The 25,675-nt window shown below is 45.4% G+C and overlaps 1 protein-coding gene across 1 annotated transcript in view; it reads right to left on the bottom strand.

The window, feature by feature from the left end:
* Window positions 1–25,675, bottom strand: part of PFAS (phosphoribosylformylglycinamidine synthase) — a 56,663-nt gene that overhangs the window by 11,453 nt on the left and 19,535 nt on the right. The window contains exons 9-26 of the mRNA XM_026683911.2: window positions 20,529–20,657; window positions 20,073–20,204; window positions 19,410–19,538; window positions 18,243–18,316; window positions 17,062–17,218; window positions 16,230–16,291; window positions 14,805–14,966; window positions 13,936–14,061; window positions 11,386–11,517; window positions 10,849–11,079; window positions 9,136–9,316; window positions 8,874–8,957; window positions 7,703–7,858; window positions 6,120–6,239; window positions 4,340–4,485; window positions 2,779–2,989; window positions 1,929–2,020; window positions 236–350 (exon numbers count right to left, since the gene is read on the bottom strand). Coding sequence (XP_026539696.1) covers window positions 236–350; window positions 1,929–2,020; window positions 2,779–2,989; window positions 4,340–4,485; window positions 6,120–6,239; window positions 7,703–7,858; window positions 8,874–8,957; window positions 9,136–9,316; window positions 10,849–11,079; window positions 11,386–11,517; window positions 13,936–14,061; window positions 14,805–14,966; window positions 16,230–16,291; window positions 17,062–17,218; window positions 18,243–18,316; window positions 19,410–19,538; window positions 20,073–20,204; window positions 20,529–20,657 — 2,439 coding nt within the window. The remainder of the gene's footprint in view (window positions 1–235; window positions 351–1,928; window positions 2,021–2,778; window positions 2,990–4,339; window positions 4,486–6,119; window positions 6,240–7,702; window positions 7,859–8,873; window positions 8,958–9,135; window positions 9,317–10,848; window positions 11,080–11,385; window positions 11,518–13,935; window positions 14,062–14,804; window positions 14,967–16,229; window positions 16,292–17,061; window positions 17,219–18,242; window positions 18,317–19,409; window positions 19,539–20,072; window positions 20,205–20,528; window positions 20,658–25,675) is intronic.

Below are 25,675 nucleotides of genomic sequence, written 5' to 3'. Positions count from 1 at the left end.
GAATATAAATCCTTCCCTTCCCCACCAACCCATCAGAACTGAAGAAGCTCCTTGGATGAGAAGGGAAACGTCTTCAAAAGAAAAAACATTAAAAAGTCCAGTTGCCTCCTGAAAAAAAATCACTTTTGGGACAACCATGACCTGGATGACTGAGAATCTCTACAGACTTTCATTTGCAATATTTATCACAGTGCTTCCTTCATGCAACCGAGTTCCTGTTAGAGACAGGACCCACCTTTGGCAGAGCCAAGAACATCTGCATAACTGAAGCCTCCAACAAACACCAAACCACGGAAGGAGTCTAAGGTCATCGTGCCTGAGCATAGATCCTGCATGGTCAGATCCCAAACCTGCAGTGACAATCCCCCAAAACAAGAGAATGTAATACATAGGAGGCTCTTAAGGGAGGACATGGAAAGACAGTGAGAAGGATTTTAGATAAGCATTTGCCTTCAGACAGCGTCAGCTCTTGGCAAACGGGAGGCGCCAATCCCAAAGGTGCATTTTTTTTCAAAAGGCAACTGGAGTTTATTTCTCCTTGAAGATGTTTCGCTTCTCATCCAAGAAGCTTCTTCCATTCTGAACGGAAGAAGTGAAGTGAATGGAAGAAGCTTCTTGGATGAGAAGCAAAACGTCTTCAAGGAAAAATAAAGCCCAGTTGCCTTTTGGGGGGGGAAAAAAGACCTTTGGGACAACCATGACCTGGATGACTGAGAATCTCCATAGACATGAAGATGCCAATCTATAGCTTTTAAGGTCCTTCTAAGACGGATGGATCATTTCAATCAAATCGGTACTGACAGAAGAAAATAAATAGGTTGAACTGTGAGGTCCTTGGTGCTCTCTGAGTTTAAACTTCTCCAATCCTTAAATTCAGAAAGCACTAAGGACCCCCCAGATCAGGGGTATCAAACTCAACGCCCGTGGGCCGGTGCTTAGATCTGGCCCCGCAGGGGTGCTATGGAAACAGCAAAGGACCGGCCTGTGATGCCTCTGACAGCGAAAACAGAGCTCGGGAGGGCCGTACATGGCCATTGTCAGCCTTCATGATCTTCTACTATTGCTTTGCATCTTTTGGCTGCCATAAGTAACGGGGGGAGGAGGGGGCAACGTCTGGGAAGAGAGCTGGAGGTGTTACATTCTAGTGTTGTGTAAAATGAGGAGGGGGGAGTATAAATTCTTGCTTAGGTTTCTATTTCTCGCTTAGCTTTCTTTTCTCTGCGCAACTGCAAACTTTTATCAAAATATGCCAAGGTCAACGGACAGAGGCCTCATCATCACCTGAAGATGTCCACATGATCATATTCACAACATTTAATTGGAAGAATCATTTGAACTATTGGGGGTGGGACCATTTCCATCACTTTGTATATATGATTTGAGCGCCTAATTTCCCAGATTCAGAATTCTATGGTTGCTACCACTTCAAATTCAGTAAAAGATATCTTTTCTCTAACCCAGAGTCTAAGTATTTCTTTCTTGAATTTTGAATGGAGCTCCACCTGACAGCCATCTTGGGCTCCGTTTTCGCCACGAGGGCCTCCTGCAGCCCTCTGTCAGCAAAAACGGAGTCTGGGTGGGCCACATGTGGTCTCCCCAAGCTCCGTTTTTGCTGGCAGAAGGCTGTAGGAGGCTGTCATGGCCGAAAATGGAGCCTCAGTGAGTGACGTTGAATTGACCATGCCCATTCCAGCCACATACTTTATCACCATCCCAGCCACCCGAGGTCAAACACAACCCTGATGTGGCCTTCAATGAAATCGAGCTTGGCACCCCTGTCCCAGATACTTCGGGGGTGACATTTGCGTGGTAGGAAAGGTATCCCCGAAGAGAACCCAACAGAAGCTTCAAAAGACAAGTCCCCCCCCCCCATCATCATCTCTCTCAATCCCTCAGGATTTTTGAAACATGTGTTTGGACAAACTCACCTGGAATCCAGCCATAAGAAACGCGGCCACCATTTCACGGTCTCCATTGCTCCCTTCTTCACGAAGGATGGCCACGCGGGGAGCAGGCAAGGCTGGTGATAGGAAGAAAATAAAATAAAAGAAACATTCTTTTGCAACATATCTCACCCATGCCACGTTCTTCTTTTTCTCTCTTTGAAAGATTACTGGAAATCCTCGACTTACAACCATTTGTTTAGTGACCGTTTCATCTTCCCCAGAATTACAGACATCGCATGCCAAAATCCAGCAGCATGCTACTAAACAATAAGTAATGCAACATTCTGCGGTTTTCCCCTCTTGGCGGTTTTAAAAGGAAATAAGGAATATAACAGGGACATTAAGTTTGGATTAATGTTACTGTTGCACAGGTAGTCCTTATAACTAGTGTTGAGCCCAAGACTTCTGTTGCTAAGCGAGACATTTGTGGTGAGTTTTCTCCATTTTGTGACTTTCCTTGCCATAGTTGTTAAGTGAATCACTGCAGTTGATAGGTTTGTAACCCAGTTGTTAAGTGAATCTGGCTTCCCCATTGACTTTGCTTGTCAGAAGGTCTCAAAAGATGGGGAGGCTGCAATGGTTGTAAGTATGAAAAATGGTTGCTTAAGTCCCAAGACCACGTGATCCCCTTTTGCAACCTTTTGACAAGCAAAATTCACTTAACAAATGTCTCACTTAACAACAGAAATGTTGAGGCTCAATTCTGGTTGTAAGTCAAGGGTTATCTGTGTATACCCATTTCTATTTCCTGGTGTGAAACCAAGATCTTGAGGAGTTAAGGCAGAACAATCCTCCTTCTCAACCTCTTCTGGAGACCCGGTCCATTTCCTACCCATTTCCTGAAGAAGAGGAAGTTCTTCCTGGGGGTTGAAGGTCAAGGTGAAGTTGGGTTCCATCCTCTTGGACAAGCCCATCTCTTCTTGAGCCACGCAATCTGGATTGGCTTGCAGTCTTTCCAGTTGGAAGCTGGTGGCCTCCCACCAATTCCTCAAAGTGGAGACTTTCTCCGCCAGCACCTGCTGACCATTCACAGTGACCTGGACCTGAAAATAGACACAAATGAGAAAAACACAAATTGTGGTTTCAGAGCAGCTGAAGACCCAACTAGGTTTATAAAGTTAGCTATAAATCACAGCAAGGTTCATAGTCCAATGTGCCTGATGTGCGGAGGCACAGAAGGCAGAGGAGAGGAAAGCAGTGGAAATCTATGGGCCAGTCCTTGGGACAGAAGAGCCACTGCTGATAGTGAAGCCCCCTCTAGCCCTGGGGATAAAAGCAAGGGGCGGAGATGAGTAGATGTGGTGGACAACTATTTATCTCCCCTGCCGGACAGACTTGTTAGCCTAAGTTGGAAGAGGAACTTTTTGCCAGGGTTTCTGGCACTCCTAATATAGAAATCATTGTTTCAACTACAGAAGGTTCGTCATGTTTGGGGAGCTAGGTCAGAAGAGATTAACAGAGTTAGAAGGGATCTTGGAGGTCTTCTAGTCCAACCCCTTGCTTAGGCAGGAAATCCTACACCATTTCAGACAAACAGTTTTCCAATCTCTTCTTTAAAACTTCCAGTGTTGGAGAATTCACAACTTCTGGAGGCAAGTTGTTCCACTGGTTAATTGTTCTGTCAGGAAATTCCTCCTTAGTTCTAGGTTGCTTCTCTCCTTGATTGGTTTTCACCCATTGCTTCTTGTCCTGCCCTCAGCTGTTTTGGAGAATAGCTTGACTCCCTCTTCTTTGTGGCAGGCCCTCAAATATTGGAACACTGCTATCAAGTCACCCCAGTCCTTCTTTTCATCAGACTAATCAGTCATACCCAATTCTTGCAACCATTCTTCATATGTTTTAGCTTGCAGGTTCCAAATCACCTTTGTTGCTCTTGTCTGCACTCTTTCTAGAGTCTCAACATCTTGTTTACATCGTGGCAACTAAAACTGGATGCAGTATTCCAAGTGTGGCCTCACCAAGGCATTATAAAGTGGTATTAACACTTCCCATGATCTTGATTCTATCCCTCTGTTTATGCAGCCTAGAACTGTGTTGGCTTTTCTGGCAGCCGCAGCACAAGGCTGGCTCATATTTAAATGTTTGTCCACTAGGACTCCAAGATCCCTCTCACAACTACTACTATTGAGTGAGGTACCACTTATGCTGTACCTGTGCATTTGATTTTTCTTGCCTAAGTGTAGAACCTCACTTTTTTTCACCGTTGAATTTCATTTAGTTAGATAGCACCCAATGTTCAAGTCTGTCAAGATCCTTCTGTATCTTGAGCCTATCTTCTGGAGTGTTGAATATTCCTGCTAGTTTTTTGTCTACTCCATCTCTGCTGGTGGCCTTTGCTTTTTTAACACCGTAACTCCTAGTCCTTTCTTCTACCTAGTCATCTCTGCATTTACCATGGCATTTGGACCGCGAGGACCAGAATATCCAACAGGCACACAGCGCACTCCAGCTTCCCGGTACCGGCCGCAGACATCAGCTGCCGCAGCACGAGGCACTTCCAGCACCAATCCAAGTTCCTCCGCGAAAAGCACATCCAAAGCTAAGAACCAGAAGAAAAGCATCCATATCATTAGAAACATTTCCTCACCCTCTTCTCTCTCGTTCTCTGCCCCTAGGAACTCACTTCAAGAAGCCCATAGGTAGTGCTCAACTTAGTTCATTTTAGTGACTGCAACAAGGTCAGAAGGTCACAAAAGTTCGATCCCACGATCCCATCACAGTGCCACTGTCACAAATATGAGTCGCTGGCCAAATGGTTAAATCTTGATCACGTGACCATGGAGTTATCATTTTTCACATGAGGTCATCAAGATTCAAACATTTGACAATAGATAGATAGATGAGTGATATAATAGACAGACAGATGATGGATGGATGGATGAAAGAAAGAAAGAAAAAAGGAGAAGGGAAGGGGAGGGAAGGAAATTTTGTGACGGCTGCAGTGTCTCAAGAGTCCCAGGGTCTCCTTTTGTGACTTTCTGACAAGCAAAGTCAGTGAGGAAGCCAGATTCACTTAACAATCATGTTACTAACTTGACAGCTGATTATTTTCTTAACAACTGTGGCAGGAAAGGTCGTAAGATGGGGCTAAACTCACTAAACAGATGTCTCACTTAACAACATAATTTTTGGGCTCAATTGTGGTTAAGTCAATCACATATTTATTTTTCTTCCTTGCTTCTGATCGGCCCTTCAAAGGATCTACAAGAGTCCTTGATTTGTGACAATTTGCTTAGCAACCGTTCAAAGTGATGGTGGTGCTGAAAAAAGTGACTTACCACCAGTCCTCACACTTATGACCATCACAGCCTCCCCATGATCCAGGCACTTGGCAACCAGATTATATTTACAATGGTTGTAACGTCAGGAGCCCTCTGTTTGTGACCTTCCCAGCTGGTTTCCAACAAGCAATGGGAAAACAAACAGGGAAGGTCTCCAATCATGATCATGTGATCTCCCGTTTAACGACTGTGGCAATTTGTTTAATGACTGTGCCAAAAGAAGTCATAAAATGGCACAGGGGTTAGAACGCATTTAGCATTGCAGGCTAACTTTGCCCACAGCCTTGAGTTTGATCCTAACGTTGACTCAGCCTTCCATCCTTCCGAGGTCGGTAGACCCCAGATTGTTTTGGGGGCAAAACCCTGCTATTGACTTAGAAAGCGCTATAAAAGATTATGAAGGGGAATATAAGTCTAACTGCTGAGTGGTGTGATGGCCTAGAGTGGAGCTCTTGCCTCACAATCAGGAGGCTATGAGTTCGATCCTCGGCAGAGGCAGATATTTCTCTCTCTGGGCACAATGAGACTATATCTGCTGAACAAAACTCCACATTGGCGACAAGAAGGGCATCCAGTCAGTAAACATGCAGCTCCATTCAGTTGCTCAGACTCCACCCCGCAAGAGATTATGCGGTCGTTAAAAGGAAATAATGATGATACAAGTCTAACTGCTATTGCTGTTAAAAACAAATGCAGTCATGTGATGCCTGGCTTAATGACCACATCACTTAACAACCAATTTTGTTCCATAGGTCATAAGTCGAGGATTTGCTTTATTTACTGCTGTTCTCTAATACCATGCACCCAATAGATCTGACCCTCTTTTCCCCTTCCACAAACTCTCTTGATCCACATACGCCCACTGCCCTAACTGTCTTCCCAGTTTACTCACCCTGGACTCCTGGTGCTCCAAGCTCAATATGGGCACCACAATTCCCAGCAATGGCCATCTCCAGCAAGCAAGTCAGGAGTCCTCCATCGCTCACATCATGCCCAGAGGAAAGAAGAGAATCTGGAAGGAAAGAACGTCCAAAGTCTTGATTTTTCAATTACAGTGGAATACAACTCAATTAAAGAAGAAAATCAAAATGAGTCAAAACTAAAGAGAACACAATAGCAGTATTCCAATACTTGAGGAACTGCCAGAAAGGAGGCGGAGTCAAAACTCTTCTCCAAAGCACTTGAGAACAGGACAAGAAGCAATGAGTGGAAACTAATCAAGGAGAGAAGCAACTTAGAACTAAGGAGGAATTTCCTGACAGTTAGAACAATTAGTCAGTGGCTCTAGAAATTGTGGGTGTTGCAACACTGTAGGTTTTTACGAGATTGGAAAGACATTTGTCTGAAATGGTATAGGTTTTCCTGCTGGAGCAGGAGGTTGGACTAGAAGACCTCCAAGGTCCTTTCCAACACTGTTATTCTGTTATAGGGTAAAAAACATGGCCGTGGCTGTGGTTATCACGTAGTTCCATTATCGGGGCAGCTGTATCCATCATTCTTGGAGCTGCCTGCTTTATTGTAGTTTCTAAGAATGATGTTTCTAGACCATATGAACCAATAACTGTAAGACTAAATGCCATACATCTTCTTTCTCTTCCCCTTTGTCCCTAACAAAGACAAAATCAAATGCCCAAAACATATGTACATTTATCCCCTTCACCCAGCTTGTAATAGGCTAACTTTTCTTTTGCACAGAATGGGGAAAACCCAAGGAAATGTCTTTGTGATGACTCGAGACACGGCACAGAGATAACAAACAGTTCAAACCTCCCCTTTATTGTTCCAAATTTCTGGCAAGTCCCAGAGCAAAGTGATGACATGCACGCGCGCGCACGCACACACGCACACACACACACACACACACACACATGTAGTGACTGCAAAATAGTCCAGCCCAATGCTGTGAGCACCATAGCTGCAAAGCAAGAAATCTAGAGAGAATACAAGGAATCCAGGAAAGTTCAAACATCAGCACTCAACACTCCAGAAATCTAGCATTTGTTCCCCCCCACCCATAGCATCTCCTTAAGACTCAGTCCCCAGATGGGCCTTGTGAAGAGGGGCGGGGCGCTCCCCTCCTAAGTAGTCGGGTCAGTCTGCGCTGTTCTCACCACTCTGTGCTCCAGGATCAGGAGGGGGTGCTCATCGCCTGACCTCCATCTCTCATATTCACTGCTTAGCCTCTCCTGGTCATCCTGCCCCCTACTTCCTCCCTGCCTACAAGCCGTCCCAATCCTGAAAGCCCCTAGCCTGACTGGGCCTGCTCCTCCCCATTTTCCTCCCAAGCCAACAAAGCCGTCCCCTCAATCTCCCTCAGCTCCAATTCCGGCTCCTCTTCCTCCGCCAATTCAGGTTCAAACGGGGATATGAAGACCAACCTCATAGGCCCACATACACCCCCAAATGCGGAGGCCTCCTTGTCCAGCAGGATGTTACAAAAACAGAAGGTTAGAACGAGAAGAGAAGGAGGCTGACCTCGTAACAGATCCTGAGTAACTCGGAAACAGGAAACAAGGGTGCTGGGGTCATCCAGGTCTGGGGAAGCATCTCCCAGTTGAGAGAAGCACTGGGCCAGTGCGCTACCCCCGAGTCGATGCTTGTCAGGGTTCACAGCCACATGAAGCAAGGCCCCTACAAAACGCCAAGGTGAGAAGAAGTTGGTGAATCAGGGAAATTTGTAAAGCCACCCAGAGTCGCCTCTAGGCAAGATGGGCGTCGTACAAGTCAAATAAATAAATAAATAAATAAATAAAAATAAAACATCTCCCTCTGTTTTATCTTCTCTGTACCCCAGTGTTACTCAGCCAGATTAATTTGTGTGGACTTCAACTCCCAGAATTCCCTAGCCACCAGATTGGCTGGAGAATTCTGGGAGTTGAAGTCCCCATACCTTAAAGTTATAAAGGTTGAGAAACCCTGCTCCACACATGTAGGTGCCAAGGATACACATCAATGGCACAAGTGTGAAATGACCATTTTTGTTTTATCTTAGTTAGCATTGCAGGTGCTCACCGTGAATCCTTGGATAGGAGTGAGCAGCAAGAGGCCTGCAAGCTGGGCAGGGTCCCCTCCTCTATTTGAATCCCCCCAAAACTGATTAGCAGGAACAGAGTGGAAATTTTAGCCCCTATGTTTATGGAAGGGGATGTGGGAAGGTTTAAGGAAGAAAGGGGCTTCTGAGATTTTAAAAAATCTCAAACCACAAGGCCAATTTCCCTTAGTGTTGGTAGATCTTAAGGAGCATCACAGCTCTGAATTTTTACCCCTTTTATTATCATTTATTCTTTTTTTGGATTTATATGCTGCTTTTCAAGGGAGGGAGGAAAGAATTGGAGACAGTTGGGAGGGAGGGAAAAAGGAAAGAAGGATTAGAGATGGATAGGGAGGGAAGGAGAGAAGGAGGAAAGAATTAGACATGGTTGGGAGGGAGGAGAAAGGATGGAAGGATTAGAGATGGAGAGGGAGGGAGGGAGAGAGGAAGGAGGGATGATTTGAGATGGATATGCAGGAAGAAGGAAAAAAGGGAGGGTGGGAGGGAGGGAGAAAGGTTTAAATTGGGACTTAAACTCTTATCAAAGTTTTTAATTCACTGTTTTGACTACCTTCAAATAACAATTCTTGACATTCTCAATTCTCTTTGCCTTACCTTTCCCATCGGGGCATTTGAGGTCAGGGGTGACGGTGGCTGTGATATCAGGACAGACAGCATAAGCTGAGATGACCAGAGTTCCTGGAGCAACAAAGAATACAATCATGGAAATAAAGATAGCGAGGGGGGAAAAAAACACGTGACGTTGAAAAACTCCGCAACCCTAAACCCAGAGATGATGAGCTGATGAGGGATCCCAGCAAACAGCCCCGTTTTTTGGGGGGGGGGCAGCCTTAACATGCAATGTGCCAGGTCTCACCTGGCGCCTTGACTGTTTCTGTGCCAACCCGGGCTGCCATGCTGAGCGAGTCCTTCCCGCCATCCACCGCCACACCCAGCTCTCCCATGACGGAGCACATGGCGCTGCAGGCTTCTGCCAGAGCTGCCCCCTCGCCCGGGAGCTTGGCTGGCCACATCCAGTTGCCGCTGCACTTCACGTCCTACATGGAGACAAGCAAATTGCTTGGTTCAGGGGTGGGCTGCTTCAAACCCATAGCTAACATTATGGCTGCTTTGGCGAACCACCAAATACCACCCCTGGCTGGCCCTGCCCACTCCACCCCTCCCCTCCCCTGAGTCTCCACACACCCCTTTTTGGATGTGAGGTAAGTGCAGGGCTCACACGATATTTGGGGAGTGGGAAAAACAGGCCTCCCAAAAGTTCTCGTTTTGGGCCTCTGGAGCCTAGGGGAGGCCATTTTCATCCTCCCAGACGCTTGAGGAAAGACTCCAGAGCCCAGGGAGGGCGAAAACGCCCCCTCCCTGCTGTGGTGCAAGAGGCCAATTAAGCCACGCTCACCATGGCCACGGCCATTCAGCAACCGGGCAGAGAACCTGTTGCTGAAATTTTTGAAGGCCACCCCTGGCTTGGTTGCAACGATGACTTTGGTGCAGAGATTAACCCGAGGTCTGGTTGCATCAATGACTCTATAAAGCCTTAGTAAGACCACACCTAGAGTACTGTATCCAGTTTTGGTAACCACACTATAAAAAGATGTTGAGACTCTAGAAAAAGTGCAGACAAGAGCAACCAGGATGATTAGGAGGCTAAAATATACAATGAACAGTTGCAGGAACTGGGCTTTGCTAGTCTAGTGAAGAGAAGGACCAGGGGAGACATGACAGCAGTGTTCCAGTATTTGAGGAGCTGCCACAGACAGGAAGGGGTCGAGCTATTTTCCAAGGCACCCAAAAGTCAGACAAGGAATAATGGATGGAAACTGAACAAGGAGAGATTCAACCTAGGAGAAATTTTCTGACAGTGAGAACAATCAACCCATGGAACAGAAGTTGCCTTCGGATATTATGGGAGCTTCCTCACTGAATATTGAGTCCTCTTCATTATTGCAAACTGGGAAAACTTAATTCTAATAACTGGGCACCCATTTAAAATTATGGCTTACTGGTACGGCGATAGTTCCTCCCAACTAGGATATTGCTGTGATATTGTCAAAATCATCAAATTATAATTATTGCAGAAATAAACCTCAGTTCTTTCTTTTGTTCCAGAAACCTCATTTTTCCCTCCCTCATAACTGGAGCATTCAACATAAACTGCTTCTGCGTACATTTTTAAACCACAATGCACATATCAGAGCTGAAGTATTTAGCTGGATCTTTTAAATTTGAGGAAGATTTCTGGAGAACAGAAAAGCTTTCCCATTCTGCTGTGAAATTTTGGTGGATCCCAATAAAGAAATTGATCGGTTCTGGGTTTTTGAATTCTTTCAATTTAAATTTTTTCTTTCTTTCCCTTAATCAGTCAACATGGTCATCCTAAGCAATTTGACATTAGTGGAGCTACAGACATCTGGAACAAGTCAGAATGACGTCACTGCATGTCGTGTAAGATGATGTCATACTGTATGTGATGTCACTTCTTCCCTTGGTTCCGCCCTAAGTCCCTGACAAAGTAGAACACAAGCGGGGCAGGGAGCACAGATTTGCAAAGACTGGAGAAGGCGGGGCTTACCTTCAGATCGGTGACCTGAGCAAAGACCAGATTGGTGAGGGCTTCTCCCACAGCCAACCGGGCTCCAGCTGCAGGATTTATAAGCCCTTTGATTGGCTGTTCCCCAAGAGCAGTGGCTCCTCCCACTGTTTCAAAGGGGGAAAGGGCTACCACGGCCACATCTGCCAGGGGTGTGTGGAGGGGACCGACACACTGTTGCTGGGCCACTAGCCCCGTCACCGAACGATCAACCTATGCCAGGGAAACGGGAAACAAAAAAAGAAAGAAAAATGGGAACAAATCCACAGAAAAAAATCAATATATAAATCTTTTCTGTATCTAGGTGTCATAGCAGGTTCCTGGGTGATTAAAAAAAAAGCTAAGCAGATATAGACTTATTGGTCTGTGGAGTGGAAACCATAAGGAAATCCCAAGTTTGTAGGCTACCCTGGAAAGTTGGAAACGCATCACAAAAAAAGTCAGAGCTCTTAAAGCTAGGCAGATGAGTTTTTATAGGCACCCCAACCTAAGAAAGCCCAACGTGATCCAGAAACTGACCTTGTTTGTCAGGTAACGTTTACTAGCCACTGCTGGGAGCTTCAGGACACGTTGAAGGGCGTCCACCACGCTCAGGGCCTTTGGAAGATCCAGAGGGCAAAGGGCTCGGTTTATGCGGTTCAAAACAAATTCCTGGGCAGTGGGAAGAAAACCACAGAATGCATAATCTTATTAAAGTTACTGGAATATTCCTTGCTGTTCTTTTTTTTCCTTTTCTTTTAAGCTTCCACAGTTTTATGAGTTTATCAGAATATCAAATACAAAGGGAAATCTTCTCTCTCTCTATAAAAGCGAAATACCACTCACACATCATCGCAAAATCTCCAGAAACAAACTTGAAACTTGGCACTTTCTCTTGGCTTCTAGGGGCTCACTAAGGATTTTTCGAAATGATCATCAAAGTATTAGTATTTCATATATTATTATTAACACGCTCTGATGCTAAGGAGTTCTACTCCCCCTCCCCACCTGAAAAGAAATCTGTTCCAAATGCAAAACACAAGCAGAGGACAGGAGTTTCAGTTTCAGTTTTAGTTTCACAGCACCAAGCAGCTTTAGTACAGAACAGTTGAACTAAGCCACGCCCTGGCTCCTTGCTGTCTCCTTCTTGCTCACACAGCACATACTTTTTCAGTTTCCAAACAGTCCTCAACTCTCTCACACACTGACAGGATGCTAGCCAGATGACTACCGATGGATGCTGGTAGGCAGAGGCACAATTTTTTCGCTTATTTTCCTCCCCCAAAACTAAGCCCAACCACATAGTTTCATAGCAAAGCATTGGTATCAGGCTAATAAAACATAGTTATGAGAAACTCTGGGAAGGAAGAAGGAAGGAAAAAGAAAACTTTGTAGGATTTATGTAACAACTGCAGTGGTTCATTGAACAACCATGGCCAAAAAAATCAGATGGAATTCATCGAACTGCCTTGCTTAGTGATGAAAATTTTTGACCTAATAGTGGACGTAAGTCAAGGACAACCATAACTGGATCACGGTCAAATCACAATCCTTCTCTTCCTAGACAAATGGACTGTTAGCATGTACAGGCAGAGTGGGTACACAATCTGGTATTTATCATGGTATACAGGTAATGTTTGACTACCTGTATACCTGTTGTGGTCCGCCAGCTACCAGCCGAGCTGGTGGCAGACTCAGATGATGAGGAGGTTTGAGAGGAACTTGGGCCCATCCTGGAGTCTGGGGAAGGCTCTGATGGATGCTCTGTATCGGAAGCAGAGATGGGGCCAGAGCCATTTCCGGCATTTCCCAGCTACCTTTGGAGTCGGAGATAATTGGGGAAGAAGAACAGCTGAAGCCTGTTCCAGATGTGCATATGCATAGAGCTGTCAGGAGAGGAGACAACTAAGGAACGGGGCCGACTCGGAAAGAAAGGCATACGTGGATGCTGAATGGCCTCTCCCTGGGGAATAAATAGGAGCAAAAGGGGAGTGGTGGTTGCAGAAGACAATAGTTCATATTTTTTTTAGGAAGATTTGCTTATTGTGGTTCGTGCCTCACAGAGACTCCTTGCCAGGAATTAATTTACAGGTTTGTGACTGGAAGCCTGGCAATTATCCAAGGACTGATAAGATCTGTTCTTGCAATTAACCCTTGGAAGGATTATTGCCAGGACTTTTCTGTGTGTGAATGCCATGAATTCACAGTAACTAAATAAAGAGGGGTTTTTTGAGACATGGAGTCTGTTTCTTGTTTCTGCTAAGCCTGGGTCAGAACAGTACCATACAGTTTGCTTGGTGACCATTTGAAGTTACAACAGCACTGAAAAAAAGTGATTTACAGCCATTTTTCACATTTACAAGAACAATACAGCATTCCCCATGGTCATGTAATTAAAATTGGCAACCGATTCATATTTATGATGGTCTCATGTCCTGGGATCATGTGACTTTCTGACAAGCAGAACCAATGGGGAAGCCAGATTCACTTAACAAACGTGTTACTCACTTAACAAATGCAGAGATTCACTTGGCAATGGTGGCAAGGAAAGCCGTAAAATGGGGCAAAACTCACTTAACCACTGTCTCACTTAGCCACAGAAATGCTGAGTTCAATTGAGGTCCTAAGATGAAAACTACATGTACGCAGGGGTGCAATTCAACCAGTTCGGTGAGCGCACACTTCATGCGCACGCAGAGCGTTTGCTACTGACCTTCTCCAGCAATCCCTGTGTGTTAAACAGCTGTGCCACGCAAATCAGCTGAGCTTGAAAAACAGGATATAAAGCACAGCCTATAGTGCCTGAGCAGGTGCGTGGGCCCAACAGCTGATCGTGGGAAGCAAACCAAACTGGTTCGTTCCCAGCTGATCCTCAGAACTACTGGTTCAGCTGAACCGGGCTGAACCAGTAGAATCCCACCCCTGCCTGTATGTATGAATCCTCCACAAAATTTAAGAAAGTCCTGAAACTTGATCACATCCCTCAAGGAGGATTGAGTAAATCTGTCTTCAGCATCCCTGGTTGAATGTTAGTCAGGACTTTTTTTTTTTTTTTTAAATGCTGGGAGGCTCATTTGTGCCCTTCCGTACCTTGCGTGGCATCTTGCCAAGAACCCATTCCAGCTTCAAATTTACAGGGGTGTCTCTTTCTCCTGTATCTCCTTTGTCCACCTCTGCCGTACTTGCCGGGGACTTCGTGTCATCCACCAGAACAATCTGTCAAGGAGGAGGGGGGAGGAAGAGGAGGAGGAAGAGGAAGAAGAAGAGGCAAGTTCAAAGCAGATTCACACATTAGGTCAAACTCTAGTTTGCTTAACTAGGATTTATTGAACAATCCACTGTGATTTGATTCTCTTCAAAACCCTGAAATATAATGCAGCATTTACCATAGCTGGGATCTCACCAGAGGTGGTATCTGACCAGTTCTGGAGAACCGGTAGCAGAAATTTTGAATAGTTCGGAAAACCGGCAAATACCACTTCTGATTGGCCCCACCCCCAATCTATTCTCTGACTCTCGAGTCCCAGCTGATCGGCTGGGTCTTCTCTGGTTGCCCTGCACAGGAGAACGGAGCTGGAAAGCAGGTTAGTGGGGTGGGGAGTGAATGGGATTTTGTAATAACCTTCTCTCCCAGGAGTGGGGAGGGAATAGGGATTTTGTAGTAATGTGTGATTCAATTAACGACTGTAGCAAAAAGATCCTAAAATCAGACGTGACTCATTTAAACTGCCACCTTGCTTATCAATAAGAAGTTCTGGTCCCAATTGGAATCATACTAACATGGGCTTGATGCTTAGAAAGGCCTTAACTGTGCTATCAGATAGGGCCAACCCAAATGTTGACAACACTATCTTTTGGTCTACTCTCTCATTTCCTGCGGAAGAATTTTCTTCATTCCTTCATTTGCGCCCAACCCAATAGATTGATGTTCCTCTACCACCCACTCCAGTTTCTCTCACCTTCCCGTTGCCTGTGATTTTGCCAACGAAGTCAACGGCACATCTTTCGCGGGAAGCCAGGCGTTGCAGAAAATCAGCTCGGCGTGGCTGAAGCAAGAGCGCATTCGATTCTTGATACTCAGCGCCCCAGATTTCCAGAACACTCAAAGTGGGGTCTCCCAACTAGTAAACCAACGCGAGAGAGAAAGAGAAAAAGAGCAATCAGGCTAAACTCCATAGAGTCTAACTCAAAAGAAAGAAAGAAGGTGCAATGAACAGCACCAGTGTTCTGTTGGTTAAATGCAGGTAGTACTTGACTTATGACCCGACTGAACAAAATTTCTGTTGCAAAGCAAGACATTTGTGAAGTGAGTTTTGCTCCATTCTATGACCTTTCTTGCCACCATTAAGTTAGAATTAGAATTATAATTATTGCCCAAGCGAGGTTAGACACACAAGGAATTTATCTCCAGTGCATAAGCTCTCAGTGTACATACTACTATAGTGATAGATCATTATCATAAAAAGGTAAAGGTTCCCCTCACACATACGTGCTAGTTGTTTCCGGCTCTAGGGGGCGGTGCTCATCTCCGTTACAAAGCTGAAGAGCCAGCGTTGTCCGAAGACGTCTCCGTGGTCATGTGGCCAGCATGACTAAATGCCAAAGGCACACGGAACCCTATTACCTTCCCACCAAAGGTGGTCCCTATTTTTCTACTTGCATTTTTTAAGAAAGGGCAGGCAGTGGAGATGAGGAGCGACGGCGTTCAGGTGACGAGCAAGGGTCGCCCCCTCATGATTCCTCAGCATGGAGAGTGGAAAGAAGGCAGGAGCAGCATAGGCCAACCCGACAACTCAGGAGGAGAGCGCTCCACCCCTCTTCACAAGGTAAACCTGGGGACTGACACTTAAGATTATAGGGAGGATACTTGTACAAGTATCTGAATTCAAGTATCAGATACTTGTACAAGTATCTGATACAAGCGCTGAATTCATGGAGTTTTGTATGCCGTTGCCGACATCTGGAGTTCGCTAGACTTCTTGCCTTCTTGCTGCCTTGTTCCTTTGCCTTGCTGGGCTTCTTGCCTCGAAGCTGTCGTGCTGTGTTTGCGGGAACTACTCGCAACCAGAGGCTGCTGGAGATGTGTGTGAGCGTTTTGCTCCAAGACTTGCCATAAACGTGGGAGCGGTTGGCGAAAAGTTGGAGCAATAAAGGGGAGTTCGAACTATCAGTTGGCTGTGTTGCCTCCATGTCTTCCTCCGCGTCATCACATTCAGCTGTCACAGTCCATAGACAAAATCTTAGCATCTCATTTCCCCACCTCCCTCCTCCTGTTTGAATGGCAAGTTGAAGAGCGATAGATAGAAACTCAGAAGAAGTAAAGCGATTCAATCTTGATACAAATATTGGGGAATCAGGGTAGATCAACCACTGCAAAGACATACTTGGAAACGGCTTGCGTAGATAGTAGCTCCTGCTGGCTCGCTCAACTCCTTCAAGACATTCCCTTAAAAAAATGAGAAAGTTATTTGAAACAGGGGTCCCCAACACCCGGTCAGTGGACTGGCATGAAGCCACAGCATGCCAGAAACCTTGGCTGCACAAACAAGCGAAGTCTCATCTGCGAGATACAGGCAGCATGCAAAACTAACATTACTATTTGCCGTAACACTGCTGCTCAGTTTAATAATTTTTATAATTTGATGAGTCTAATGCTTTTTATGGTAAAAGATACCCATGTCTTTGGAGGGAAGATAGGCAGCAAATTAATTTCTAAATAAATAAATAAACAACTTTTAAATAAACAAATGTCTAAATAAATAAGTGCATTTCTGAACAAATAAATATATTTCTAAATAAATGAATTTCCCAATAAATAAATTTCTAAATAAATGAATTTGTCAATAAATATTTTTTTAAATAAACAAATTTTTAAATAAATAAATACATTTCTGAAAAAATAAATATCTAAATAAATAAATAAATTTCTAAATAAATAAATTTCTAAATACCAGTAAATAAATAAAATTTTAAATAAATAAAGTTCTAAATAGATTTTTAAATAAACAAATTTCTAAATAAATAAATTTCTGAACAAATAAATAAATTTCTAAATAAATAAATAAATTTCTAAATAAATAAATAAATTTCTAAATAAGTAAGTAACTACTTCTATGGTTTGGTCTTTACAGGGGGTCCTTGAGATATGACCATAACTAAGATATGATATATTTTGCGGCGGGAGCACCTCAAAATCCTTTCTCCTCCCATGCTCACCATTGCCTCCGGCACCCTGGTCATGCAAGCTGCAGATGGGGTTGTTTTCTCCGCTTTCTATGCAACCCCGAAGCACCCGGTTCATCTTTTGTTCCATTTCGGCATCACCACGCTGCACAGCTCCAAAATCCAGCTCGCTGGCATTGTCACCTTGCACCTAAATGGGCACAGGAGAAACCAGGCCATAATGGGAAGAGTACAGGTAGTCCTCACTTAGCAACCACAATCTGGCCTGACAACTCTCTTGCTAAGGGCTGTGGTCACTAAGTGGAAAATCACCTGACCGCAACAGGCCTATGACAACACTTCCTCTTTGGTTGTTAAATGACTTATCAAGGTCCCTACGACAGACAACACAGGACCACAACAGGCTTATGAAGTGACTGTCCCTTCAGCGGTTAAGCTAATCATTGCCATTGTTTAGTCAGACATCATGTGACCATGATGGGTTTATGAAATCACTTCCCCTTCGGTCATTAAGCAAATCATCGTGGTTATTAAGCGAATCATCATGGTCATTAAGTGAGACATCGCATGATCTCAGTGCGCCTATAAAGTCACTTCCCCTTCGACGGGGAATCACTGCCATTGTTTAGCGAGTCATGATGTGACCGCAGCAGGCTTAGGGTATCCCTTCCTCTTCAGCCATTAAGTGAATCACTATGGTCATCACCCCCTCCTGATCCTTGAGTACAGAGAGTGGTGGGAAGGCGAGAACAGCGCAGACTGACTACTCCGGAGGAGAGCGCCCCGCCCCTCTTCACAAGGCACATCTGGGGACTGAGCCTTAAGGAGATGCTGTGGGGAGGGGCACTTGTCGGGAACAAACGCTGAATTCCTGGAGTATTGAGTGCTATGTTGAGTTTGAACTTTTCTGGATTCCTTGCAATTTTTCTGGATTACATGCCTGGCTCCCTTTCTTCCTGGACTCCTCGACTTGCCCTGCTGGATTTCTTGCTTTGCAGCTGTGGTGCTCACAACATTGGACTGGACTATTTGCAGACAGAGGCAGCTTGTGGTGTATGTGTGTGTTTCATCACTCTGGGACTTGCCAGAAACGTGGGGGAGGGGGTGTTTGAAGAAATTTGGAGCAATAAAGGGGCAGTTTGAACTGCCAGCTGCCTGTGTTATCTCTATGCCATGCCACGGGTCATCAAAAGAAGAAAAGTTCCTCAGTTTACCTGGATGGAAGACGCAGCTCCTCCTCCGACCCCAATTCGGTAGACGGGCCCTCCAACTTTCACTACATCCATCCCTGGGGAAAAAGAAAAGACGAAAACCACAAAGTGAAATTTCAGACATGGAGACTTGAATTCAGTTTGGAGCTGCCTCTGGCTGGAAAACAGGTAGTCCTCAACGTACAACCACAACTGAGCCCAACATTTCTGTCGCTAAGTAATCTGTCAAGGGAATTTTGCCCCATTTCTTTCCACCATTGCGAAATGAACCCCCACGACTGTTCATTTAGGAACATGGATGTTAAGTGAATCTGGCTTTCCTGTTGATTTTGCTGGTCAGAAATTTTACAAAAAGTCATCACGTGACCCAGGGACACTACAACCATCATAAATAGGAATCAATTGCAGGAGTGGACTGCTGGGGGCTCGCAGGGGCTCGGGAGAGCCCCTGGATAAGACTGTGTGGGGCTTGGAGAGCTCCCAATAACCTCAGAAAGACAAGCAGCAAGGGAAAGCTCTTAATAGGCTTAATTGAAATTCTGGGCATTCAGCCAAGAGCATTTCACACCTCGTAAAAGTGTTGCAAGCTAGATAAACAATCCACTCAGCACTTGCAAGGGAGAGCCATTGAAAAAAATCAGATTACATAGCCACTAGCCTCCGCGGGGATTAATTCCCAATAATAAGAACAACGTAACTCACCAGAAACTCCACTAATACTCCAAGATCCCTCTCACAGTCACTGCTATTAAGCCTGGTTTCACCCAGTCTTTATTTTTATTAAATGTATGAAATAATAACTTTTTGGTATATAGTTTTTTAGGTAATTAGGGCAAAGAAGCAACATCGAGTTGGCCACACCCACCCAGTCACATGACCACCCGGCCACGCCCACCCAGCCAGTCATTAGGGCAGAGAGTCCCCTGTTAAAAAAATTTGAAGCCCACCCTGATCAATTGTCAAGGGTCTGAATTTTGATCCAATGACTACAAGGATACTGAAATGGTCGTAAGTGAAAAGTAACCATGTCACTTTTTTTTAAAGTGCTGGTGTAACTGTGATAACGTTGTAAACTGTGAAAGTTTGACGGTTTGTACGGTCACAAAATGAACTGTTGAGAACTATCTGTAGATTTGGGATAATATACACTAAATCCCAAAGAATCCTTACCCGGCTGGGGAGTTTCCTTGCAGACATGGATGTCTTCAATTGCTCCAATGCCTCCGCTGAACATGATGGGCTTGATCCATTCGTGCCGCTCTCCATCCCCCAGGCGCATCCCGAAAGAGCGTGCGAACCCTGGGCCAAGGAAGAGGGTTGAATTTAAACAATGGCCATTCCCACATTATCTTGCACATCCCTCTAGTTTAGTGTTGGTGGTTTGAAGATGCATGGATTTCAATTCCTAGAATTCCCCAGCCTGCCCAGGCTTGGCAGCTTGAAGATGCGTGGACTTTAAGTCCCAGAATTCTCCAGCCAACACAACCTTGGTGGCTTCAAGATGTGTGGACTTCAACTCCCACAATTCCTAGCAACCCAAGCTTGGTAACTTGAAGATGCGTGGACTTCAACTCTCAGAATTCCTAGTAACCGAAGCTTGGTGGCTTGAAGATATGTGGACTTCAACTCCCAGAATTCTCCAGCCAGCATTACTGGCTGGGGAATTCTGGGAGTTGAAGTCTACACATCTTCAAGCTGCCAAAGTTGATAAACACTGTTCTACTACCTCTGCTGCTTCCCATTCTTCCACAATCAGCATCTTTTTACAAAACAAACCACAACTTCAAGCACCCCACCAGCTGGATTTCAAGAACACACCACCAGTAATCTCACCTGCCAGCACAGGTTCCCCAAATTTGTTGCCGTAGTCCGAAGCTCCATCGCTGGCACCAATGGCCACTTCCACAGGCCGTGCAAAATTATCAGGGTATATGAAAGAGGTATCTTCCCAAGGTAACAAGTATCCTATAAGGAAGAATGCAAAAGATTTTTTCCCCCAGAGATAAGTAGCATCCAAATAATCTGTTTGCACCTTTCTACAGTATTATATTCCATGCAGTCATCTGGTCGTTAGCACTCTTTTTGAGAGTCCTTGAGTGGCCTACAAGTGGCCTCAATGGCTTTCAGAGAGAGTGCTAACAACCAGATGACTGCAAGGAATATAAACCTTTCCATTCCCCACCATTCAATCAGAAGCTTCTGGGATGGGAAGTAAAACCTCTTCACGAAAAAACAACAACGAAGAAAGTCCAGTTGCCTCTTGAAAAAAAGCACCTTTGGGATGCTCACCTGGAATGTGTAGATTGCCAAAGCTGTATCCAGCAGTTCCAGCGATTACGTGAGCCCCGCGACCTGTGCATTGCACATCCCGGATTCTCCCGCCTGTCCCGGTGGTGGCACCGCTGAAGGGGGCAACTCCTAGAAGGGGAGAGAAATTGCAATGAATAGACAACAATGCTTGATTAACTGTACTGTACTTGAATGCATTGTTGAGTAGCTAAGTCGGGGTGTGTCAAACTCGATTTCGCTGAGGGCCACATCAGGGCTGTGTTTGATTTTGGGGAGTCAGGCTGGGCATAGGCAGCTCGATGTCCATCATGTCAGGGGCCTCTGTAGTGGCCCGAGCTCTCTGCCAGTGAAAAGGGGCTCCCAAGCTCCGTTTTAAGCTGCAACATCCTGCAATCCTCTGTCAGCGGAAAAGGAGCATGAGAGGGCTGCCTGCTGTCCTCCCAAGGTCTGTTTTTGTTGGCAGAGGCAACACTGTTTCCAAGGCAGCCCTGCGGGCCGCATCGGGCCCCCAGGCCTCGAGTTTGACACCCCTGAGCTAAGCCATACACTATGATATCCAAATGAATATAGGAAGCTCCTTGAGACATGACTGTAATAGAGCCTACCCTTTACAGTTGAATGTCGTGACAGTTAGATTTTACAAACAGGTTAGATTTTACAATGAGTCTTGTGGTATGAATGCTGTGGGCATTCAGTAAAGGTAAAGGTTCCCCTCACCACGTACGTGCTAGTCGTTTCCAGCTCTAGGGGCAGTGCTCATCTCCATTACAAAGCTGAAGAGTCAGCGCTGTCTGAAGAAGTCTCTGTGGTCATGTGACCGGTATGACTAAACGCCAAAGGCGCACTGAACGCTGTTACCTTCCCACCAAAGGTGGTCCCTATTTTTCTACTTGCATTTTTACATGCTTTCGAACTGCTAGGTTGGCAGAAGCTGGGACAAGTAACAGGAGCTCACTCCATTACACGGCGCTAGGGATTCAAACTGCCGAACTACTGATCTTTCTGATCGACAAGCTCAGTGTCTTAGCCACTGAGCCACCGCGTCCCTAGCCAGTAGCCTGGCATTAAACTCACTATTCATTATGAGTGCAGTTTGGCCCAAATCGAGAAGTAACTGCTGTTGTTGGTTTGTTTGTTTGTTTTTTGACAAAACTGTCATAATACATGGTGTGTATGTGTGTGAGAAGCATTGGATCTTTGGATCCAGGTCATAAGTTCCCTTTTTCCAGGTAGGCTGTAACTTCAAATGGTCCCTAAGTGACCAATTGTAAGTTGAGGATTATGAAAGCCTAAATCAAGTTATTGCATGGCATAACACGATCTGCCAATGCAGCTGAACTCTAGGCGAGATGGGCAGCATATAAATTTAGTAATTTTTTTAAAAAAACTTTCGCATGCCTAAGGTAATAATGTTTTATTGCCGGACCCCAGAGCTTACAGCCTTTGGTTCTTATTTTCCCTAGGCATCATGTATCTGTGGCTTGCACTGAAGTTGGAAATGATTTACAGACCTAGTAGGGCAAAAGTAAAGAATGCAACTTTTAAAACACACTTCAAATTTTTCTGCCTCCTGGTCACCTTTGGTTTCTCTGTTCAACCAACCATGGTTATCAGCAAAGAAGCTCCCTGCTGAGCTGTGTTAAGAATCAGTGGCAATGTGAATAACAGTTAGAAGAGACCTTAGAGGCCTTCTAGTCCAACCCTCTCAAGCAGGAAATCCCACACCAATTCAGACAAATGGTTGTCCAATTTCTTCTTAAAAACCTCCGCAACCTCTGAAGGCAAGCCATTCCACTGGTGAATTTGTATTACTGTCGGAACATTTCTACTTAATTTTAGGTTGCTTCCCTCCTTGATTAGTTTTTATCCATTGTTTCTTAGTTCTGATGTTTTGGAGAATAGCTTGACTCCCTCTTCTTTGTGGCAGCCCCTTAGATACTGGAAGACTGCTATCATGTCACTCCTAGTCCTTCTCTTGATTAAACTACTAAACATACCTAATTCCTGCAGCCATTCTTCATGTTTTATGCATGAGATTCAGGGGCAAAGCACATTCTCTGTATATATCAGGTACTGGATTTAATTTCTGAAACCTCCAATTTGAGGGGGGGAGGGGAGAGAGAGGAAAAGAGAGAGTGAGAGAGAGAGAGAAAGAAAGAGAGAGAAAGGGAGGAGGAGAGGAGGAGGAGGAAAGGGAGAAAGAGAGGGGGAGAGAAAGGGAGGGAGGGAGAGAAGGAGGGAGGGAGGGATAAGGAGAAGGAGAGAGAGGAGAGGGAGTGTCAGATGGTGCAAGCACTATTATATTAAGGTCATCTAGATAAAGCATCTGCCATGAAGTTCTTCCCCCCTGGAATGTACTTCAATGAAAAATTAAAGCGTTTAAAGTACTGCGTCCAGCGAACTTGCTTGGGAGACAGCTTCCGAGGCGTTTTCAAAGACTCCAAATTTTTATGATCTGTCCACACCTCAAATGGGTGTTTTGCCCCTTCTAGGAAATGCCTCCAGGTTAACAGAGCCCAGCAAATTGCAAAAGCTTCTTTTTCCCAGATGGCCCATCTTCTTTTGGTTTCAGTTAGTTTACGGGAAGTGTATGCACACAGTTGCAGAGTCCCCATCTCATTTGCTTGTAATAACACCAACCCAACTGCTACGTAATCGGCTTGGATTACAAAAGGAGTGTCCATGTCCGGGTGCTTGAGTGCTGGTTCAGCAGCAAATAGTCGTTTCAGCTTCTCAAAAGCAGCTTGGCACTCCATGGACCACTCCAGTGGTTTACTAGGCTTCGGTTTCACCTCCCCTTTGGTTTTTAGGAAATTTGAGATAGGCATTGCAATCTTCGCAAAAGCAAGGATAAATTGATGGTAAAAATTAGCAAATCCCAAGAAACGTTGAAGTTGTTTCCTGGTGCAGGGAGGAACCCATTCCAAAATGGCACAAACTTTCCCCAGATCCATTTTTATGCCGTCATGTGATATGCGATAGCCTAAATAGTCAATTTTTTCCTGATGGAATTCACACTTGGTCAACTTTGCATACAGCTCAGCAGCTTGCAGTTTTTCCAGAACTGATTGCACTAGTTTCACATGTTCATCACGAGTCTCCATGTAGATAAGAATATCATCAAGATAAACCAACACCCCTTTGTATAAATGTTCATGCAACACCTGATTTATCATTTGCATGAATACTGCAGGGGGCCCCTGTAGGCCAAACAGAAGAACGTTCAATTGGAAACAGCCCATTGGGCAGTTAAAAGCAGTTTTCCATTCATCCCCTTCCTTAATTTGAACTCGGTAGTATGTTTCTCTCAGGTTGAGTTTTGTAAAAAATTTCCCTTTGGCCAAGTGGGCCAACATATCCTTCATCAAGGGGAAGGGGGTACATGGTCTCCTCTGAAATGGCGTTGAGGTTTCTATAGTCAACACATAAACACAGAGTGCCATCTTTCTTCTCACGGAACAATACTGGGGCTGCTACTCGGGGCCTAGCAGGTTGGATGAAACCACGTTCCAAATTTTTATCAATAAATGACCTCAGCTCTTCTAGCTCCCATGGTGTCATCGAGTACAGTTTCAGTTTTGGGAGTTTCACTCCTGGCAAAATTTCAATACTGCAATCTGTTGAGCGATGGGGGGGGAGCTCGTCCGAGGCCTTTTCACTGAATACCTCCTTTAAGTCCCAATATTCCTCTGGAATTTTCTCCTCCCCCCTCAGATTCTTGTTGCCAGTGGAAGCCAGCTCTGTGGGATTCTTGGGTTTCAGTTGAGATTGCCCCTCCCCTTCTGGGGGTTGGTCAGTATGTATGCGCAATGATCCACTCATCCTTTCAACATGGGGGTTCCATTTCTGGAGCCAGGGCAAACCCAGTATTAGGGGGTTCTCCATCCCAGGAGCCACAATAAAACACAAAGTCTCTCTATGCTTCCCCATCGTCATTTCTACTGGTTCCGTAATGAAATGTGCAGGGCCACCCCCAGCTACTGATCCATCCAGTTGGCAAAAGGCTATGGGCATTTTTAAAGTCTTTAGCCTTAAGCCTATTTTCTCTACTACCTCCAAGCTGATTACGCACCTTGTGCACCCAGAGTCTAACAAGGCCAATATTTCCCCTTTGGCTCCCAACATGGGTACCCTTAATCTCACTGGAATGGTCATAGGGCCCTTGTTTGGACTTACCAGTGAGTCGTCTTCCGATTCGGATTCATTCTCTTAAGAAGAGGTTGGAGTTCCCAGCTCCTCTCCTTTCAGAGGGGTGATCTCTACAACCTCCTCTGCTTTAAGCGCCGTTTCGCTTTGCTGGGGGTTTTCCAGGTTTTCTTCCTCCTCCTGGCAGCCCTTTTGGCTCTAGCTTGGCACGGCAGTCTGCATCCCATTGACCTTCCTTCCCACATTGGAAGCATGCAGTAGTCTTGGGTTTTGCCGCCATCCCTCCCTTTTGAGGTTTTAAGGTTTCTCGAGGGCTGGTGGGGGAGGACTTGCTCCAACCAAGGCCCCCCCACCTCTCCTGCCAGCACATACCACAGCTACAGCTCACTGCGGTCTCTTCTGGCAATACAGTTTTGATAAACATCTTCATTCAACCCATCTTTAAAAGCTTCTATCAGGGCTCCCTGGGACCAGCCTCGAATAGGACAAGCCAGCTCTCTAAATTCCTGGGTGTAATCGGCCACTGATCTCCACCCGATTTATGGTCTTCATCCTGATTCTAGCCTTACGTTCAGCTAGTGGGTCTTCAAACCTGGCCCGCAGTGCAGTCATGAACAGGTCCTAATTCATCAGCTGGGGGGCATTATCATACCATCCACTTTGTAGCTGTTCCCTCAAGAGCCCTGGTAACACATCTAACTTTGGCTGCTTCCGAGGAAAAATCCCCTCCATATGGCTCCGGACTTATGCCAGGAAGAATCCTAACTCCTTGGGATCCCCCCCCCCATATTTTACTTTCAACGGAGGCACCTTTGGAGTTCTACGCCTTCTTGCAATTACTCCCCCCACCGGGGGGCCCAGGCCTGCTGCTACCTGTTGCACCAGCCCAGGTTGATTTATGGAGGTGGCTGGTCTGATTCTTCTGGCTGGGACTGCCTCCCCTTCTTCCCCGTCATACCTTTGATCAGTCTGAGGTTCTCCAACAGCTTCATTTAGAAGAT

The sequence above is a fragment of the Notechis scutatus genome, chromosome Z, assembly GCF_049901735.1.
Source record: "Notechis scutatus isolate UNSWTSFEM ecotype Mainland chromosome Z, rNotScu1.2, whole genome shotgun sequence".
In the NCBI taxonomy this organism is placed as follows: domain Eukaryota; kingdom Metazoa; phylum Chordata; class Lepidosauria; order Squamata; family Elapidae; genus Notechis; species Notechis scutatus.
This window is presented reverse-complemented; position numbering and strand designations above follow the sequence as displayed.